This window comes from Equus quagga, chromosome 20, assembly GCF_021613505.1.
Source record: "Equus quagga isolate Etosha38 chromosome 20, UCLA_HA_Equagga_1.0, whole genome shotgun sequence".
NCBI classification, from domain to species: Eukaryota; Metazoa; Chordata; class Mammalia; order Perissodactyla; family Equidae; genus Equus; species Equus quagga.
In genome coordinates this window covers 44478046-44498724 of record NC_060286.1, presented here as the reverse complement: position 1 = coordinate 44498724, position 20679 = coordinate 44478046, and the positions used below count along the sequence as shown (strand labels likewise).

The following is a 20679-nucleotide window of genomic DNA, read 5'->3' as shown; positions in this document are numbered from 1 at the left end:
CTTCCATCATCCACCGACTCACGCACTCACCTTCTGGTCCATTTGTCAAACCATCCTACTTATGTATCAATCATTTACTCATCCATTTATCCCCCAGCCCCAGCCACCCTCCATCCATCCACCCTCTCAGCAGCCTGCCCCTCACTTGGCAGTCCTTCTGGAGTGACACACTCATTCCTCTCTCTGCACTGGAGAAGAATCTGTCGTGTAGTCCTCAGGTGGAATACGGTGAGTGAGACGATGGATGAACAGTGTGTCCTCAGCAATCTTTTAGAAGGAAAGCAGTCTTCTTTTTTATGTGACCCTTTCTTATGTCTGTCTTCGATAAGGGCTGAGAAAATGCCGTGAAACTTACAGACATCTGGTCTCTGGGTTTGTTTTCAGAGTCTCCATTGACGTCTTCTGTCAGCACCGGCCTCATTCTTCCTCCAGCTGCATCCCTCCTCCCTTTCCGCTGAAGGTCTTGCAGGAGCCCTCCACAGGTGTGTGCTCATGTCCCCCCTGCCCTGCCCTGCCCCACCACTGCCCTGCCCATCCCCCATGCCAGAAGTGGTGCTGGTGGTGGGCAGTATGATGGAGGTGATCTTTCCAGAGCCTTCTACTTATCACTCTCCTACTTTGAAGAGCTTTCTTGTGTGCCTTGACCCTTTACGTATTTCTTGACTCTCTCTTGCCGCCGGCCCCATCCAGCTCTCCTGGATCCTTCCAGACCCCAGTCAAATCAACCTGTCCTCTATCCCAGCACAGCCTATCACACACTGTCTACGCACCCCCAGGCCCGGGGTCCCTGGAGGGCAGGACAGTGCTTGGCCCGGGGCTGCAATGAAGCAGGTGCCCAGGAATGGTCCAGGGAGGGGGCGGGAGGGGCCCTGTGTCTCGTGTCCTCAGAGCAGCTCCAGTTGTGGTCCTGTCCCTGTGCACGCCTGGCATGGTCCGGTCGGTTATTATCCTGATTTGCAGGTGAAGCAGCGCAGGCTCAGTGAGGGGAGGATTTCCAGCCGAGGCTCAGCTGTTGGACTGTGCCCCACACCGCACCATTCCCGCCTGCCCAGCGCAGCTCTGGCTCTGTTCTGAGGACGCTGGCGGGAGCTGCTGCCGGTCATCGGGCCCTGAGAGCAGCCGCCGCGGTGACCAGGGTGACTGCCTTTAACTCCCAGTTTCCTTCCAAATCCGGCAGCACTGGAGGGCTGTGGGGGGACGTCGGACGAGCACGCCTGGGCACAGACGCGGCCGCTGACTGTCCCTGAGGTGATGCAGGGACTTTTTATGTATAAAAACGGGATAATACTGTACACATTACTTTACAATTTGCTGTTTAAATTTAACTCTGTGACAGATACTCCTTCAAGCCAATCCCCGCAGACCCGACTCCTTGTGTTTGATGGTGCACAATTTCCCATCATGAGGATGGGCTGGAGTTTACTCAACTTCTCCCTGGAGTATAAACATTCCGGTTGTTTCCGTTTGGGGCTGGTTGTACAAACCATTGTAATAAACATGCGTGTACCTACATCCTTACGGAATGAGGATTTTCTGTTGAACCACAGCTTCCGAGTTTTGGCAGAGCTGGGTCAAAGGGCACGCGTGACCTTGACTTTCTTGGGGCCACCAGGCGGCTCGCCAGGCACAGCAATTCCGCCTCTCGACGAGGCACGCCAGGAGTGACACGGTCACCCTTTGAAAGCTTTGGTATTTGATTTTGTTTTGGTTTGCATCTTCTCACAGTTAGAGAGAGGGCACATCTTTCTACATACGTGCTGACATCTCCGCTTCCGAGAATTATCCACTTGTCCTTTATCTTTTCAATTTGCCGAAGTTGTTTGTAACCTTGGGGAGGTAACCTCTGCCTGTTCACACGGTTGCTGGTGTTTTCTCTCAGTCTGTGGTTTGTCTTTGATGTTGATAGGAATATGTTTTATTTTGCCATCGAGGATTTTAAATTTTTATTTGGTTGGATCTTTCTGTTTTTTCCTCTGCTGTTCCTGGACCCCCTGTCCTCTCCTAGAATTTTATAAGAAGACTCTTAAATTTTTTTCTATTAGAAATTTTGTTTTCCATTCTGGCCTTTTAAAACATAAGTTTGTTTTGGTGTCGGTTTGAGGGGCAGGGTTAAGGGGCAGCTGTCTTTCTGACAACCGGGTAGGCTGTGCCAGTGCCATTGTGAAGTGAGCCCTCTTTCCCCCTGGAATGGAAAGGCCACTTTTTCCTACAGCTGGTTCCCATATAGGCTTGAACTGGTTTCTGGTCCACCTCACTGTTTACGTCCCATACACTACCTGTTTGTCTGCTAAGTTAGCATGGGTTCATGGGGAACCTTAACATTTAGCAAAAAGTTCCAGCAATCATTGCATATTAATTCTTTTCCTTTTTTTTTGCTGAGGAAGATTCACGCTGAGCTAACATCTGCTGCCAATCTTCCTCTTTTTTTCGTTATGTGAGCCACCACCACAACATAGCCACTGACACAGAAGTGGTGTAAGTCCACACCTGGGAACCGAACGAGGGCTGCCAAAGCGGGGTGTGCTGAACTTAACCACTAGGCCACCAGGCCTGGTCCACATATTAATTCTTTATAACCAAACTTCGAAATATTGTATCCAGTTATTAAACATAGGAGTTTGGGGGAAGACAACCCTTCTCAGCTTTCTTTGGGAGGGGCTGGCCTTTCAGTGGCGTTTAGATGGCTCCTCCGGACACTCACTGTTTCTCACTGAGCATCAGTCTTGTTTTATGTCCTTCAATGAAGCTGATTTTCCTTCATCCAGATCGTGTGTCTTTCCTGTTGAATCTCGTCTTTTCTAGTCCATGGATTTTGCAGGGTGAGTGGGGTTCCATTTCTGGCTGGAGCCCAGCACGCAGTGATGAGCCACATGGAGCCCCAGAGATGCTTGCTCCCCACGTGCTGGTGGCCACTATCTGCGTCCCCCTTGGCGAATTCAGGAGCAACTGATGATGAGATGATAAGAACATCTCCTCTGAGGTTCTTATCCCTCCTGGGGGAGGCAGCCTACATGCAGAGACTGGCCAATTTGGGGGTACAGAGGTCCAGCCCCGGCCCCGGTTTGGGACAATTCTGAAGGGCCATCACTGTGGGATCAGCTGGTTCTCTGTTGCCTCTGTGCCTCCAAGCGATTTCTCCCTCGGCCCAATCCTGCTGCTCTTGGTGACTCACAGATGTGGTTCCCACAGGACCCTCCCCCTGCCCCCAAATCCTCCTGCCCCCAAATCTCAAAACCTGGTGTCTGTTTCCCAGGAAGCTTGACCCGAGGATGGTCCTAGGAAGCAGATGCTAACACAAGATTCAGGACTTGACCAACCACTAGTGGGCCGGTTGGCATGGCCCCCATTGTTGGTGGCTGGTGGAGAGGTGACAGACCCGGCCACATCAGGGACATTTCCACCGTGGTGCCTGGGGTGTGACACCGTGGGAAGGAAATGCACTGGTTGGTGCCCCTTTCAGGAGCTTGACGGGTGGAGGGAACATAGTAATTGCAGACCTGTGGGATCAGGTGTCTGGTGCCAGTGCAGCTGATGCCCCAAGAAAGACTTGAAAGCTGAGCATGACCGATTCCCGGTTGAAGGACAGGCGTGCAAGACAGAGGGCCTCTGGGCAGCCTGTGATTGGAGGACGGAAACAGCTGGGGACTCGGCCTAGACTTGATTTTGAGAGACGGGGTTCTCCACCTTGGCAAGTCTGCCCCGCCAGCGTCCGGTTCTGCAGTGGAACCCGTTTCAGAAAGGAAGGACTCATCCCCCAGCTGCCGTGAGCGCCCCTCTTCCCATGCTCCTGGCGAGGTCACACCCCGTCCCTCCCAGGGCTTGAGCTTCCCCTGACTGGTCAACATGTGGCCATGAGGGCCCTCGGCCCATGGGGCCAGCCCAGGGCTCCACTGAGGCCACATCTCGGCCCCTCTGGCCCATCCTGCTCTTGTCCTTTTCTTTCCTGGCTGCTGGTCACAAGCCCTTCCCAACGACTCTCCCTGTGCTTGTCTCCATCCCAGACTCTGCTTCTCAGGGGGCCAAACCTGGGCCGACGTCTGCAGAGGTCGTGGCTCCCAGGTTCTCTTGGACACTCTGGGCCTTCAGAGTGGTCCACTCCCCTGGTAAAGGCAGGTGCCTCCCTTGGGGTTGAGTGTCATCCTCGGGCTGCTGAAACCACAACCTAGGCGGCTTAAGCAGCACACGTTTATTCTCTATGGTTCTGGGGGCCTCCCTTCCTGGGGGCGACCCCCCACCCACCAAGATAGTAAGTGGAAACCAGTCTCAAATGCTGGGAGGAAGGGCAGAGATGAGAACCACCCTTGAAGACCTAAAGGATGTGGGGGGGGGGGTGGCCCCCGTCCTCCCCATCTAATTCACCAGTCTGGCCCCGATAAACTGGATGGGTTCTGCAGGATGACAGTGGACAGTAGACATTGGAACTGCAGGCCCCTTTTGTCAGAGCAGAATAACATGTCCCCTGGTAAGTGACGTTCAGCCATTGACCTGGCGAGTACGTTCTTTTCCATCCTCACCAGAACAGTTCACATCCACGTGGGAGGAACCCCGGCGTTCACTGATGGTCTTGCCCTGGGGCCGTGTTATCTCTCCTGTCTCCCACCCATGCGGCTGAAGGGACTGAACCGGGTGGACATGTTTCACACTGTCACAGCAGTCCGCTGTCTCAGTGGCATCACGTTAATGTGACTTGAAGGAACAAGAAGCGGCGAGTGTGCTGGAGACCTTGTTAGGACGCATGCTCTCTGCAGGTCTCAGGAGCCCACCACATCAGCGTCTTCTTAGGGGCTCAGTGGTCCACAGCGTGCTGGGACATCCTCTGTGAAGTGAAGAACAAATGACCGCATCCCACACCCGCCACACTCGGAAGGAAGAGCTCGACACTTGGAGGTCTCCTGGGTTCTGAAGCTCCCACGTTCCATGTCTGGGGTCCTACTCTCTCATTTACTGGTGATGTGGAAGGCTGCCAGCTTGGATTGGGTCCCAGAGGAGGAAAAGACCCTGCAGAAATCCTAAGCTGTGGTACAAGCGGCCCTTGTGCTTGAGCCATACAAATGGGCAGATCTTATGCCTGCGGTGTTAGAGATACGTATGGTGGTAAGACGCTGTATGGAGTTTGTGATAAGCCCCAACAGGATCCTCACGATGCGGGTGCTAAGGTTCTGGAGCAAGGCCCTGCCGTCCACAGAGGAGAACTGAATACTCTTTATGCAACACCTCCTGGCTTGCTACTGGACCATGGTGGACAGAGAGAGAGGGCCTAACATGGGACATCAGCTGACCACACAGCTAGAATTGACCCACACGAGCTGGATTCTATCTGACCCGCTGGATCACAAGGTCATGTCCACCCAGCGGCGATCCCCCAGGACGTGGAAATGACGTCTTGAGATCAGGAGCAGTCACTCTAAGAAGTCACAGATGAGTTGCACGTGCAGGATTCTGTTGGCCTCTACTGAGGACAACTCACAGGAGGAGGTTTGTGGGAGAAACCAGAGCCCCACCTCTGATCCTGGCCCTGAAGGCAGGGATGAGAGGAAGTCTTGCCAAAGAGTAGAGCTTTAGAGAACCTATTCCTGGAAAGATGGGACCTACTCCGTGCAGCGTGTGGCGCTGGGCTGCCCAAGGGGTGGACTGTGGCGGATCCTGGGGTGTGCTGCTCGGGCCCCCTGCAGGACAGATACACGGACTCTTCTGGCTGCTGGAAGTGTTGGGTGCTGACAGATCACAACCATGACTCTCTAGAAACTGCCCTCTGCCCGAGGAAGCTGCCCACCCGGGATAATCCATCCCTCCCAGGGCCACATCCCTTGACCGCAGAAAGTGAGTGTTTAAAGACCTGGCTTCCTTGCTTCGTCTCCTCAGACATCTCCAGGGCACCATCCAAGGCTCAGAGCTTCTCATGGGATTGGCCGAGGCCTCTGTCACACTGCATTGCTATCTAATGTCCCCCTCTGTCCAGCCCTGCCACCTCACTTCATCACACATGTGGTTGCATTAAATTTCAGATACTCAGAGTCTGTTTCCCAGGGAAGCTGACCTAAGATGCGAGTGTAGAGAAAGGCTATTGAATTTTGTATTTGTCTCATATCTAGTCATCTTACAAAATTCTCTTGCAAATTCTAATATATATATATATATATATTTTTTTTTTTTTTTTGAGGAAGTTTAGCCCTGAGCTAACATCTGCTGCCAATCCTCCTCTTTTTGCTGAGGAAGACTGGCCCTGAGCTCACATCCGTGCCCATCTTCCTCTACTTTATATGTGGGACGCCTGCCACAGCATGGTGTGCCAAGCTGTGCCATGTCCATAGCCGGGATCTGAACCGGCGAACTCCGGGCCACTGAAGCGGAACGTGGGCACTTAACTGCTGTGCCGCCGGGCCGGCCCCAACAAATTCTAATATTTTTCTACAGTATCTTGAGTATACTAGGTTTATAATAATTTTATCCTCCAATAAACATAATTTTGTCTCTTTGCTTTGATAGATATACTGTGTTTATTTTCTTGACTTATTTCATTAGGTAGAATCATTAAACAAATGATAATAATAGTTGTGATAGTGAGAATTCCTGTCTTGATTTGAATAGGTGTAGATTTTTGATGTTGTTTTAAGGTAGTCTTTATTATATTTACATAGTTTTCTTATTTTACATTGACAAAAAAGTGAGTAGATAGTCAATTGTATGAAATACATTTTATATATCTCTTGACAAAAAATTTTGGGTTTTTCTCCTTTATTTGTTGATGTAATAAATAAATGCTGATATGTTCCCTAAAGGTAAGCTGTTCTTGCGTTTGTAATATATTCTATTTGTTTGCATTTTCTTAATACATTGGGTTGTATTCAATATGCCAATATCTTCTTTGCAATTTTGTGCATCAATATTTGTAAATGAAATTTCTTGTTACTTTCTTTCCCTCAGTATTCTAATAAGGGTTTAGCATTAATGCAATGCTGACTTTTAAAAAATGAATTTTGGAGTTTTCTATATTTTCTGTAGATTGGACTTGTTTCAGTAACAAGAGAATTCCCTGACTTTTGAAGGTTAAATACAACTCATCTCTAAAAATGCCAAAGTCCTGTGCCTTTTAAAATGGCAGATATTTAATCTCTCCAATTTATTCTGTAGTTTTCCCATTGGGTCACTTGCCTCTCAATTGTTACGGTCTCTTTTGTTTTGGCCAAGCCCTCAGAGGGAAACACCCCTGATGTGAAAATTTAAAACAACTGGTATTTCTCAGTTTTGGAGAGAGTGTCTGTGACATGGAGATGAGGGTAAATTTGTAAAACATTTTTAGAGATCAGTATGGCGATTTCCGTCAACACTTAAAATGTGCATACCTCATGACCCAGCAATTCCTCTCCTGAGAATTTCTCTTATAAGAAATACCTGCACAAGTGCACAAGCACATATATACAAGGATGTTCACTCAACAGTATTTGAAATAGCAAAAACTGAAGACATTAACCATCCATCCAAAGAGGAATGGTTGTGCAAATTGTGGACTCATCATTATTATGGAGTGTTATGCAGTTATTAAGAAGAATAAAATACATCTATATGTGCCAGTGGGGAATAATGCTCATGACATATTGTTGAATAAAAGAATCAACCTGCAGAACAGTATGTATAGTGTGAAGATTTGTGTAAATTGTGTTTATGTGCTTATGTGTTCATGTGTGGGAAAGTAGATGCCAGACCGTTAATTGTGGTCACCCTGGTATTGTGGCAGGGTGGGGGTGGGGAAATGAGAAGGAGATGTATCTTTTTATTTTATACCAATCTATATTGCTTGGCTTTAAAAATGAGCATATATTAGTTTTGCAATAAAACTAAAAGATTTTTTAGCGCCTGCAACAAAAATGCTGATGTAACTTTAAACCATTCGGCTGTTTCTTTAAGAAGGGGCAATACTACGGCTCCCTCACTCTGGGAATCGGACTCAACGTGACTTGGTCTTAAAGGGAACTAGAAAAGGCATTAATTCTATTAATTAATGCATCGGCAGATTCCATCTCAGCAAAAGATGTCTTAATGAGGTGCTTGGGGCATCCATTATTTATCTTACAAATATCACCTCGGGGACCTACTTGTGTCAGGCAGCATAAAAGATGTGCCCACTGAGGGTGCGGGGCTGGAGAAGCACAAATAGCTCACAGACCCGCTCCCTCCTCCCGATCTCTCGTGGATGACCTCTGTGGGGTTCCCAGTGACCCCACGTCTTCCACTCTCTGGCCCCTTCCCCCATACTTTGCACTCCAGGACTCCTCAAATGAATAAGTCCAGTCTGGACTGCAAACCTCACTCCCATGCCTCACTATAGGCACCTTGGACACGTCCCTCCGGACACGTGCTCCCCTCTCTCTTATCCTCCTTTCCTTCACGCTAATGGGGAACTAGGGACACCACCAGCCTACGTGAGGCCCACACAGGTAGCTCCTGGTGCCGTTGATGGCACAGAGAGAACGGTCTCGATAAGCCGACCCAGCAGTCCTCCCGTTCTACCTCTCCCAGTTTCCATTCCGCGTCTCCATCGGTGCACCCTTTCTCCAGCGTGGCCCGCGCCCACCCGCTCTCCCTCTGCTCCCTGCCTCGCCCCGCGCCCGCCAGGAGCTGTCCGTGGTGCTGACCGCAGGCGCGGCCCGCGCTCGGCCCGTGCGCACGCGTCCCGGGTGGGGCGCGCAGGACCCGCCGGCGCCGCCACTGCGCAGCCTCCCGCGCGGCCTCGGCCCGGCCTGCGCGCGGCGCCCGGAGACTCCGGCGGCCCCCGCTCCCGGCTCGCGCCCTTCGCCCCGCGCCGCCGGCCCGGCCCCGCGGCCTCCTCCGGCCCCTTCCTCGACCCTCCTGGCCCCGCCATGGCGCTCAACAATTTCCTCTTCGCTCAGTGCGTCTGCTACTTCCTGGCCTTCCTGTTCAGCTTCGTGGTGGTGGTGCCGCTGTCCGAGAACGGCCACGACTTCCGCGGCCGCTGCCTGCTCTTCACCGAGGGCATGTGGCTGAGCGCCAACCTGACGGTGCAGGAGCGCGAGCGCTTCACCGTGCAGGAGTGGGGCCCGCCGGCCGCCTGCCGCTTCAGCCTGCTCGCCAGCCTCCTCTCGCTACTGCTCGCCGCCGCGCACGCCTGGCGCACGCTCTTCTTCCTCTGCAAGGGACACGAGGGGTAAGTGAGGGCCTCGCGGCCGCCCTGCGCCGACAGACGCAGCCTCCACCCCGGGCACGGTACCGCTTCCGTGCCCACAGCGCCCCCAGGCTCTCCTTCGCCAAGGAACGAGTCTCTCTATCTACCCAGGAGTTCAGAGGCCCGGAAATATCAACCCTGGGCCCTCACCACTTCCACACAAACTGCCCTTTGTCTACACGCAGAACCCAGGGACCATGGCGATCATCCGTCCTCCGTACAAGGCCAGTGCTTCCCTCCACAAGTGCGCATCACCTCCCGCTTCCGCGCGTTCACCACCCCCGCCCCTGGGGTTCAAATGTTGCACCGTCATCGCGGGGCAGACCTGGGCCTCCCTCCCTCCCTGGCTCAGCGGGCCCACACCCGTCAGCACCGAGGACAGCTGCCAACCCGGTCTGGGCCCTGCGGCCTGCTCGGGTGGACCAGGGAAGGGACCAGGCCGGCCACTGACCGACAAGGCGTACCGGGGATCCCACCCTCATCCCCATCGTCCTGGGAAGGGTGACTGCAGAGGAAAGCGGAAGGGAAGCCCCTCGAGGCCCAGCGCTAGCGCTCAGACCTTGCTGGGGTGTGCAGCAGGTGTGGGAGGGCCCTGGTTTGTCCTTACAAGCCCCCTTCCCCTGGACTCCATTTTCCAGTTCACCTTTCCTGCCCTGGCACCATCCTGGGAGCGAGTGGAACGTGGTTCATCTGGGATGGGGTCCTCAACCAGTAGCTCTCCATGGGCCTCCACCCTCTGGGGCTCTCTGCGGACCCACCCACGCTCCTGGCAATGGACTACTCTGCCCCCAGCAGCCCAGGGCTCCTGCAGAGGTCCTGGGAGCCACTCCCGCCCATCACCTGCCCTGACATGCACCGGGGAAATCCAGGCCCTCTCCCAAACTCTGCCCCCACCCTCACCCCATCCATCATTTGTTGGCAGTTGTTGGTGGCTTTCCACTTCTTTTGGGGAGGTGAGAGATAAGCTGGGAGCTGTAAGGGTGTGAGTGGGCAGAGGAGGGCTGGCAGGGACTCCTGAGGGCCCTCAGCTTGGCACTGGCGTGGAAAGAGGGGCCATAGACAGGAAGAGGAGTGGCTGCAGGTTGAAGAGATGGGGACAGCCAGGGCTGTGCAGAGGTGAGGACACCTGGAGGAGGGGTGGCATCTCACCAACCACGTGTGTGGGTTTCCTGGGGCTGCTGGCTGTAACAAAGGACCACACACTGGGGGCTTAAAACGATTTATTCCCCCTTAGTTCTGGAGGCCAGAGTCCAAAATCAAGGTGTCTGTCGGCACCTTGGGTTGGTTCCCTCTGGCTGGAGAATCCTTTCTGGGCCTCTTCCTAGCTTCTGCTGCCCACCAGCAACCCTGCACGTTCCTGGGCTTGGGACCTTCCCACTCCGATCTGTCTCCATGTCCACATGGCTTCTCCTCTCTGTCTCTTCCCCTCTTTCTATAAAGACTCTAGTCATTGGGTTTAGGTCATCCCTACATCCAGGATGACCTCATCCTGAGAGCTTTAGCTTAATGACACCCACAAAGACACTATTTCCGAGTGAGGTCACATTCACAGGTTTGGGAGTTAAGACTTGGACATATGTTTTTAGGGGACACGATTCAACCCATGAGATGAAGGTTCTGGATTTGGGTCTGCAACAAGCTGTGTATCAGCCTGGGGACCGCCAGGTGCTATGGGGCTGGGGCTCTGCCCAGTGTGAGCTCAGGCCAGTCCCAGGGTGGTGTCCTGCATGTCCCCTCCTCCTTCCCCATCCCACTCAATGGCTGGTGTCCCGTCTTCAGCCCCCACGTTGCCAAGCCGGCTGTTGACCCAGTCAGTGTCCCCAGGGCAAGTAGGGGCAGGAGAAGTGTCTCTGAGTATGAGAGTGGGTCTGAGAAGGACGACGGGATGGTCAGCAGGTGGAGGTCCTTTCAGTCTGGGAAGCTGAGGGCACTGGGCAAAGGCTGTGTGGGGGCCACAGTTCAGCCATCAGCTCATGCCCATCATTCCAGCTTCCTGGGTGTCCCTACAGGACAAGTGGCCTCCAGGTGTTCAGAGTCTAGCCAAGGGGGACATGAAAGAAGCTCTCCAGGTGGGGCCCAGCCTGTGTGGCTCTGAGTGATGTGAGATTTCAGAGTCAAGAGAGAGACCATCAGAGGCTGGAGAGACCGTCAGAGGCTGGGAGACCACCAGAGGCTTGGAGACCACCAGAGGCTGGGAGAGACCACCAGAGGCTGGGAGACCACCAGAGGCTGGGCAACCACCAGAGGCTGGGAGCAGGGCAGGGGTAGCTAAGAACCCCAGAACCTGCAAGAGAGGAATCCAGATTGTGGAGGGTCACCTATTTCACACAAATTGGGCAGCACGCCTAGGGAATGCTGTAACAGCAGCCCCTGTCCCTTGTCATCTCATTCAAGGTGTCCATCAGCTCTGTGAAACTGCCACTGCCACCCCATTTTAAACACAGAAAGCTGAGGCGTGGGGAGTTTCCGTGCTCCTTCATTGTGCTTGTCCCCTGAGGACAGAGGGAGCTCATGCTCCTGTTGATGTGGCCTGGTTGGAGGAGCACTTTTGGGTCTTCTGCCCCTTTGTGTCAGTTCTAGATACTCACCTGTCCTACCACCAGGGACCTCTGTCCAGGCTTCGATCACTGGTGGGCAAGGCTGGAGCCAGCCTTCTCTTCTCCAGGGACATCTGGTACATAATGTCCTTCTCGGCCATCAGGCATTATTGGCCAAGGCCAGATGGTTGGGCAGCCACCTGCCCCCACTTTGCCCACTGCACAAGCCAGTCGGCAGCCAGGCAGCAGTGATGGTGTCCGTCGAGGGTCAACCTTCATCTTAGTTCTGGTTGTAGGACTGGATCAAACCTCGCATGGATATGCAGGCCGTGGCTCTCCATCTGAGGGGACCCTGGCCTGGATGAACACAAGGCAGGCATGTGCCCTGTTCATCTCTGTATGCTTGGGGCTGAGCACAGGGCATGGTGCACAGGAGTCATCGAATTAGTGTTTGTTTAATGAATGACAGAAAGAGGCTTGCCTTCTGGGATCTGCTGCTTCACAGCCACTCACCTGGCCCTGGTATCTCTGCAGATTCACCATCTGGTCAGTCCTCTGGGCTCGCTGTGTCAGCAAGTGCTGGGTCTTCAAGACTGGGAAGGCTGAGTCTGCCTTGTCCAGTCACAGGCAAGCTGGTCAACCTGGAGAAGCCAATTTCAACTCAGTTGTTGGTCAAGCCACGTAGACCAGGCGAGCAGGTGCTGGGTCAGCAAGGGGATCAGGAACGCCAGGAGGCCGAGAGGGGCAGTTCGAGGGAGACTGTGTGATGGATGAGGGCCCTCAGGCCACTGCTGGCCCCTAGATGTCCGGCCCACTGAGGATGTCACTGCCCCCGTCCGACTTGGGTTCCCAGAGGGCCCTGCCTGCCTAGGGTTAGTGTGCACACAAATTCTCTTAAGACCAGAGTCTGACTTCAGAGACCACACAGGACCCCTGCTGAGACACCTTCCGCTGGCACCCCTCCCACCAGCACGGGCGGCAGAGCCCTACCCTCTGGTCTGTGTGAAGTGAGCTGGTCGTCAGGCCCTGACCGTGGTGCCAGCTCCCTCCTCACGCAGGGGTGTCTCTGTGCAAAGTGGGGACCCTGACAGCTTGTGCCCAGGAGAGTGAAGGGCTGGGGGCCTGGGGGCAGCTTTTTTGCGCAGGGCTGTCAGCTTGGTTGCGGACTGCAGGAATGAGCAAGTGAATCAGGGGCACCTGTGGCTTCCTGGGGCGCTGGCCGTTTCAGGGCAGATGGACAGGCTGACGGTGAGCCTCGGCCTGAGGGCCTGGGCAGCTTTGTCAGCGTGGGAGCCCTTTGAGCATCCAGGTGGCAGTGGTTTGTGATTGACGGCTGGGGAGCGCTGGGTTAAAACAACCCATCTGCCTGCCCACACATGTCCCTCAACCTGCAAATCGCTCCCAGGGCTTCCCGGGATAGCTGTCACCATGGAGACGGCACATCTACTCCAGGCACCCTGAGAGGCCTGAGAAAGATGGAGTTAACCCTGTGTGTGCCAGCCCCATCCCTGACCGCTCCCTGGCCAGCCCTTGGGGAGGGGTATGGGGGGGGGGCAACGTTGTAAATTCTGGGGGGCTGGGGCCAAGTGAGGCTCTGGACACACCTGAATTCTTCACACATCTGTAGGGCTCCAGCAGGTTCCAAGGGAACTGACCAGAAATGGGTGAGAGGAGTCGGAGGAGGCTTGGCCAGGGGTGACCCCAGCGTGGAGCCCTTCCCTTTCTTGTGCGATGGGGACTCTGTGTTCTGGTTGTGGGAGGAGACCCCCAAATCGTGCTCATTTAATAGGGATGTGGCTGGAGAGTCTGGGGTCTCCAGACAGTGGGAGGCTGTGTTGTAAACCGCCCTCAGAGGCGGGAGGGGCAGCTTCCGATGGCTCGGCTGTGGCTCAGGCCCGCTGTGCTAGGGTTCCCTGAGGATGCTTCCGGCCAAGGAGGGCATGAAGAGCCGCGTGTGACTCTCTAGAACTCGGTACAGACGTGGGGCAGGATCTGACGCTGGGTCGTCGGCCCTGCCTGGCCAGCTGTCTGCGCCCTGGCCATCCCTCCCCCAGGGAGGTCCCCTGGGCCGGCAGCTGGCAGGTCTGGAGACCCCGGGCACCTGCTGGACCTAGGAGAATGTCAGCAGGGGGAGGGCACCTGGGGAACCGGCTGTCCCGGCGAGCTGGCCTTTGTGCTGAGGTCAGGCTGCTGCTTTGCTCAGCCTGAGGACGCTCGTCCCTGGCCCCCCAGGACCACCATGTTCTTTCCTGGAGTGGAGTGGCCATCCGATGTTGAGATGCCAGGAGTGTAGGCTCTGGGTAACCTCCTGCTTCCCTTGGAGCACAAGCTCGCGGGAAGGGGGCTCCAGTGGGTGGGACCTCCCCTGACCCCTGAACCTGCCCAGCCCCGCGCTGCCCCACGGGGGCACAGCTGGGCCCCACACCACAGTCTCCAGGCTTGTGGTTCCAGCATCTGGTTCCAGCGGCTTCTCCAACCCCGCTTCCTGTGGGGGGCTGGTTCTCCATCCCCGTCTGCTGTGGCGACGTGGGCCCTGTGCACAGAGCTCCAAGCACACCCAGCATGGGGCTCGAGAGCAGCGAGCCTCTTCCTGGCTTGGACGATGGGCTGAGTCCATCCTGCAGAGGGAGTGTGTGCTCATGAGCACCCCTGGCACCTCCCGCTCTCGGTCCTTTACCCACATCAGCTCCCTCGGTTTCCACAGGTACCCAGTGCGGGGGGGGTGGGGCTCTGACTATCCAGTTTAGAGAGAGAGAGATTGAGGCCCAGAGAGGGACTTGCTGAAGGTCAGACAGCTGACCAAGGGGCGGGCTGGGTTTGGCATCTAGCTTGGCCTGGGAGTGGAGTGGGCTATAATGTACCCCTCTTCATAGCTATAGTCCCCACCCCTTATTCAGAGCCCCCAGGGCCAGATGCACTTTGCAGTTCAGAATTCTGTCTGTCAGGGTCCCAGCCGGAAGCAAGTGGCTCACCCAGCTGAGGGTGTCAAGGAGGGTGCCTCGACACTGGGTGCAGAGCCTCCCATGTGAACAGGCAAGCATGCCAGCCAGCCCATCTCTCTGCCTTTTTGGTGTTGCTGGGGTTGCAGCCTGGCTTTTTTTTTTTTTTTGGCAAGGAAGATTGGCCCTGAGCTAACATCTGTTGCTAATCTTCCTCTATTTTGTATGTGAGTGGGATGCCACCACAGCATGGCCTGATGAGCAGTGCTAGGTCTGCACCTGGGATCTGAACCCACAAACCCTGGGCCACCGAAGCAGAGAGCACGAACTTAACCACTCCACCACCAGGCCAGCCTCTGCAGCTCTGTTTTAAACCCAGTTCTGTTGCCTTGCTCTCCTTGGAGGCTCTGGGAGGTTCCAGCCCTGTGGGCTGGTGCTGTTGTCTATGCAGCCATGAGGCCGGGGAACGGCTTGTCGACGACAGCCCTGTGGATCTTTCCCCAGAGATGCGGAGAGTTCTAGCTGTTGTAAAGTGGCTTGGTGATGCAGGCTTCGAGTTGGGCACGGTGACCTCGGTTAATCGTCTGCCCATCGGCAGAGGCGCCTCCTGGGGCCAGGACTGCAGCCTTCTTCTCTCTTTGTCCTCAGGGCCCAGCATGGGGGGGCGGGTGCCTGAAAGTGCTTGTCTAGTGAATGAATGAAAGAGTGGGCATCGACCTCTGCTCTGTAGTCACTCCGTCCGAGGGCAGTCACTCTGATGTTCTTCCGGCTGACTGAGACCTTGTTCAGTAAACGTTGGCCGGGAAGCCAGTGCGGGTGGATCTTCTCCCTCAGATCGTGCTGACGGCACTGATGTTCACATCAGAACTGCCGTGGGTCAGAGGGGGCGGGGCTGCTGTCCCTGTGTCCCCAGCCCCCGCAGCCTCAGGGTCCCCCAACCCCAGGCCCATGTGCAGGACTCTGAATCCCAGGGGGCAGCTCAGAGATGGTGGGAGGGTGGAGGCTGCGGGAGGGGCAGGAGAGTCTGGTGGGCTCTTCCCACCACCTGCCCCATTGTCGTCAGAGCACATGCTGACTCCCTCTGAAAGCCCAGTGGGGCCATGCCCGTGTGCACCTGGGGAGGCCCTCACCCCATGGGGCTGTGCGGCCAGCCCTGAGCTTGCTCCGTCCCCACGGCCTCTTGCTTCCCCACCCGCCGTCCCGCTCACAGCTTGGCTTTCAGGTTTCAGTGGAGGAATCAGAGCAGGGTCGTGCGGCAAGCCCCTGACACGGGTCCAGGCCGGCTGTGTTGATGACCGTGTGGGTACATGGCCTTGGTAGGTGACCGCGTGGTGAAGAGCCTTGAAAGGACGTCCTGCCTTTCGGCACATGTGCTGATTCCAAGGCTTTGAACCTGGGTTGAATCTTGGCCTCGCCTCCTCTATAAGACGTGGTGACAGTGGTTCCCACTCCTGGGTCTTTGGGAGGATGGCGTGGGCAGCCCGGGCCCAGCACGTGGTCTGTGGGGTGAGGGACAGCCGCAGGACGGAGAAGCGGCCCCTGGTGGCCCCGCTGGGCCCATCCCCGCATCCGGGGCCCAGACGCTGGCTGGAAACCCAAGGTCTGAGGGCTGCCCCGCCCACTGTCACCTGGCTCTGCAGGGGGTGCACGGACCGCGGCGGTGGTGGCGCTCAGTGACTCTCTCCGTCCTTGCACGCAGCTCCTTCCTCTACGCCTTCCTGAACCTCCTGGTCAGCGCCTCCGTGGTCTTCCTCGTCTTCATCGCCAGCACCATCGTGAGCGTGGGCTTCACCATGTGGTGCGATGCCATCACGGAGAAGGGGACCGTGCCCCACAGGTGTGCCCTGGGACCCCCGCCCCCACTGCTCCCTGGTCGGCGTCTTCGTGGCTGGATCCCATCCCAAGCCCGCAGCTCTGCTCCTCCCACAGGTGCCCCTGCCTGTGCTCACACGGCCGGCTCTTGCCCTCAGACCCCCTCCCTCCACGTCGATACCCTCTTCCCAGTTCGGGGAGCCGGCAGCTTCATACTCGGGCAGGCCCTCCGCACACCCTAGGGGTGGATCTGGGGTGGGAGTGGAGGCCCAGGAGGTCAGAGATTCCAGCCGCCCGGTCATTGTCACAAGGTTGGATGACAGGATGTCGCAGGGTGGGCAGCAGGTCCCGGAAGGCTAGATGTGGCCACACAGCCGAAGGTCCTGGAGACCTTGCCCTGTGGAGGCAGAGGCCCAGGCCGGGCGTGGCAATCAGAGGCTTTAGTCCTGGGGGCTTGTGACATGGTGGAGGTGAGGGTGATGGTGAGGAGTCGGGGATGGAGGCCGGGGCCCAGAGCAGGGGGCAGGGTCTGGCATGGGGGGGTCCCAGGGCGGAGCATGGTGACCGCCTGACCCTCAGAATGGGAATGCCTGCTGCCCAGCCCTAACGGGTGTTGTCCTGAGCCCCAGGCCAGGGCCCTGGGAAGGCAGGGACCCTGGGGTCACCTCTCCCAGAGGCTCCGGATTCTTTCTTGAAGCCACATCAGACCTGGAACCCAATGTGTAAAAAGGATGCAAGAGCCGAAGTGGGGGGCATCTGCCCGCCTATCCTGTGCCTTCCCCCGGGGCTCCCTGGGCGCACCCCAGGGCAAAGTTTGAGTACCCCGGGTGGGTGACTCCTTCAGGGTCCACAGCAGGGCAGCCCTCTGTGGTGGGTGAGGTCTTGCCCATGCTGAGCTGAGCTCTCCCGCCCCCAGGCCCCCTCTCCCTCGCCTCGGAGAGGCCTCAGAGTGAGGGCAGGCCCCTGGACTGGACACCCACAGTCTCTCCCCCACAAACACTGGTTCCTGCCCCCCATCCCATCCTCCAGCCCCCCAGGGTGTGCCTGGGCCCCTGGGCCTCCTTTTGCCGGCCTCTGAGGCCAGGCCTGGCCCAGCCCCCACTGACAGTGTTTGTGGCCCTCATCTAGGCTTTGCTGGTCAGCGTTGGCCTGTGCTGCCCCGTGGAGCCCCCGAGGCACATGCCAGGACTGCCGTGCAAATCAGTCTGGGGACCGAGGGGCTGGAAGCAGCGGCCGGCACCCCCTGCTCTGGAGCCAGTGACCCTGCGGTGGGGGCCAGGGGTGGAGTCTGCAGGAGAGCAGAGGCCGGCGTTGGGCTCCCCCATCCACGGCCAGGCTTGGGCTGGGGCTGCAGGTTCCTTGCTCACAGACAAGCATGGGGGCTCCCGTCTGCCCCACCTGGGGACAGCACCTTCACCGTTTGGGGGTGATACCCGCTGCTTCCTGTGCTTGGTGGCCTAGCAGTGACCTTCCACCCCTGCGTCTTGCCGTTTTAGCTGCGAAGAGCTCCAGGACATCGACTTGGAGCTGAATGTGGACAACTCTGCCTTCTACGATCAGTTTGCGATTGCCCAGGTAGGCGGGGTTCCAGACGGGAAGGGAGGTGCGTGTGGTTGGGGAGGGGCTGTTTACTGCTGAACTGAGAGCACAGCCCACCTCCTCACCTGTCCAGGGGAGGAAACTGCAGTTAAGGATGGTGCCAGGCGGAGGAGACACAGCTGAGTGAGCGCTAAGCTGCAGGAGCCGTTGGGAAGGCTCCCTGGAGGAGGGGGCGGGAGGGCTGGATCTTGGAGACTGAGCAGGATTTTTGCAGGTGGATGTGGGGAGGGGCAGGGTGCAGAGTGTCCTAGGAGGTGGGAACTGCATGTGCAAACTGCAGAAGTGAAGAGGCCCAGGGGAATGAGGGAGTGGCTCCCTGCAGGGTGCTGCTGGACACGTAACTGGGCATCGTCCTGGGTCTGCCAGGGCAAGGAGCTTGGATCTGGTCCCGGCGCCAAGCAGGCGCCCTCAGACAAATGCTGGGGGGCTCGGGGTTGTTCGCTAGCTGGAGGAGGCTGGGGTGGTGTCTGAGGAAGGGTGCAAGGGGCTCTGGCCTGCGAATTTGGGGGAGCCCCCCTACAATCACTGTGTGGGGGAGACCCTTCTCCCCCCCCGCCCTGTATTAGCTGTGTCCCCTGCCCTCCAGGAGACCTTGGTGCAACTCTGGGGACCCCATTTGCTGGAACACAGGCATGCCGGGACATGCTGGTGGTCAGCGAGGGCCTGTCCCTCAAAATCTGCATCTGTGCCCTGGGGGGTGACACTGATGACCTGATGAGGGGGCGCCCCATGGGAGGTGGCTCCTTCCAGCACCAGGCGGGATTCACTGGCACCCAGGCCCCACTTCTGCACCCCAGACTGGCCTCCCGAGGCCCATGTTGTCCAGCGGCCAGTCTGAGGACTCTCACTGTGGTGAGGGAGCCTCGGGGAGTGGGGCGGGGCTGGACGTTGGGTGCCTCCGAGGGTTCTCTGCTGAGATGGGCAGACACTGCCACAGACACCTTCACACAAATTTAGTGGAAAATGCCTCAGGCCTAATTTGCGCCAATTAGATCCAGGAAGGTGGGAGCTGCATCTGACGAGGACCCTCAAAGGAGCCTCTGTTTGGGGCGGCTCAGGCCTGGCTCTGATTAGACGGTTTCTCCTTCAACTGTTTGCAAACAGCAGAGAAAGGTCAACTTATTCCAGAGATCAGAGGAGGCTCCAGTGTTGACGAGCTCTCCAGGGAGCTGAGCGGCCCCAGCTGCCCCAGCCCCTGCCCTCCCGAGGGGACCCCAGCCTCGGGCGGGGGAGGGCAGAGCTCCCCAAAGCATTTGCACAGCTCAGGGTTTGGAGGGGCTGCCAGATGCTGGGAACTGATGACTGATGAGGAAGGAAGTGCCCTTGTTCCCTTCCCGGCGGATCCTGTCCTTTTCCCCAGGAAGGGGGCGGGTGCACAGGGCTGTGGACGCTGCGTGTGGGCAGCCCGCTGACTCTGCCCTCTGCTCTCTGCAGTTTGGCCTCTGGGCCTCGTGGCTGGCCTGGCTGGCCATCACCATCCTGGCCTTCCTGAAGGTTTACCACAACTACCGCCAGGAGGACCTGCTGGACAACCTGGTCCACGAGAAGGAGCTGCTGCTGGCCAGGCCGGCCCACCGCGCCTCCTTCCAGGAGGAGAAGAGCGCCGTCATCTAGGCGGGGGAGCCGGGCCCCCAGACGCGCCCCCTGCCCGGGGCACATGGCCCGTCCTGGGGGAGTGGCCGGGGGCTCTGCCTGGGCCCCCACCCGGCCCCTCAGCCTTGCATGCCTCCCCTCGGCACTGTGTAGTGAATGACCGCTCACCGAGCGCCCCTTCCCACCATGAGCATGGCAGCTGCGTGGGGTGAGGGCTAGCCCTCAGCCAGGGCCGGCACAGAGAGACCTGGGGCTTCAGGGCCTCTTCCAGGCTTCATGCAGGCACGACACACCTGGGAGTGGGACTGGCCAGGTGAGCCTGGTGGAAAGATGTCCAGCCTCTCAGATTCCTCTGGCCTTGGACCCCTCTGGTGGTCCACGGTGTGCCCCTGGGCCTTGGCCGGATGCCGTCTCCAGGCCAGCTTGCCCAGGTGTGACCCCATGCACGATTCCATGGTAGCAGGGCGTGTCCCCAGAGTGACCCCATCAGCCCGTGATGGCCACATGCCACTCTGGTCACTCGCTCCTGAGCAGTGTGTGGGGCGGGAATCCCGTGACCTGGGCGCAGAGGGTCGAGTGGGGGAAGGAGCTCACGTGTGCTCCCCGCCTTCTGGCCCGGGGCGGCCCCCCAGAGCTGAGTCCCCCCTGCTCCTGTTCTAGGCCACATGTGGCCAGGCCTGTCTCAGCATCCGATGGCAGGGACAGTGGCGAGACCTGGAGTCAGCAGGTGGTTGTGTGGGCATCCTGGGAGTGGCCACAGTGGTGGTCCCCTCTGTTCCCTGCTGCAGGACTTGGGGGTATCCCCGTGTGGCCTGGCTCGGAGAGGCCCCTGCGCCCCAGCGTTTGTCTCACTGTGTGTAGGCTGGGCCTGTGCTTGGCTGGAAGCGGAGACATGGGCTCCTGGGGGCAGCGACTCGAAGGGAGGGAGCCATAGGGCCAGGTGCCACCGCAGGTGTCTGTGTGTGTGTGAGTGCACGTGAGGGTGTGGATGTGTGTGTGATAATTGTGCGTATCGTAT

General features: G+C 57.4%; 1 protein-coding gene across 1 annotated transcript; it reads left to right on the top strand.

Moving 5' to 3' along the window:
- Positions 1 to 8858: 8858 nt before the first annotated feature.
- TMEM179 (transmembrane protein 179) lies at positions 8859 to 19682 on the top strand. Its single transcript, XM_046646919.1, has 4 exons — positions 8859 to 9163; positions 16357 to 16494; positions 17966 to 18044; positions 19503 to 19682. The coding sequence occupies exons 1-4, from the start codon at positions 8859 to 8861 to the stop codon at positions 19680 to 19682; spliced, it is 702 nt and encodes a 233-aa protein (XP_046502875.1).
- The last annotated feature ends 997 nt before the right edge of the window (positions 19683 to 20679 follow it).

Excerpts from the sequence above, each read along its gene's own strand:
- TMEM179 (XM_046646919.1), top strand. The coding sequence starts at position 8,859 with ATGGCGCTCAACAATTTCCTCTTCGCTCAGTGCGTCTGCTACTTCCTG. Across the intron at positions 9,164-16,356 it reads CTCTGCAAGGGACACGAGGG|CTCCTTCCTCTACGCCTTCC; the intron begins GTAAGTGAGGGC and ends CCTTGCACGCAG. Across the intron at positions 18,045-19,502 it reads ATCAGTTTGCGATTGCCCAG|TTTGGCCTCTGGGCCTCGTG; the intron begins GTAGGCGGGGTT and ends TGCTCTCTGCAG.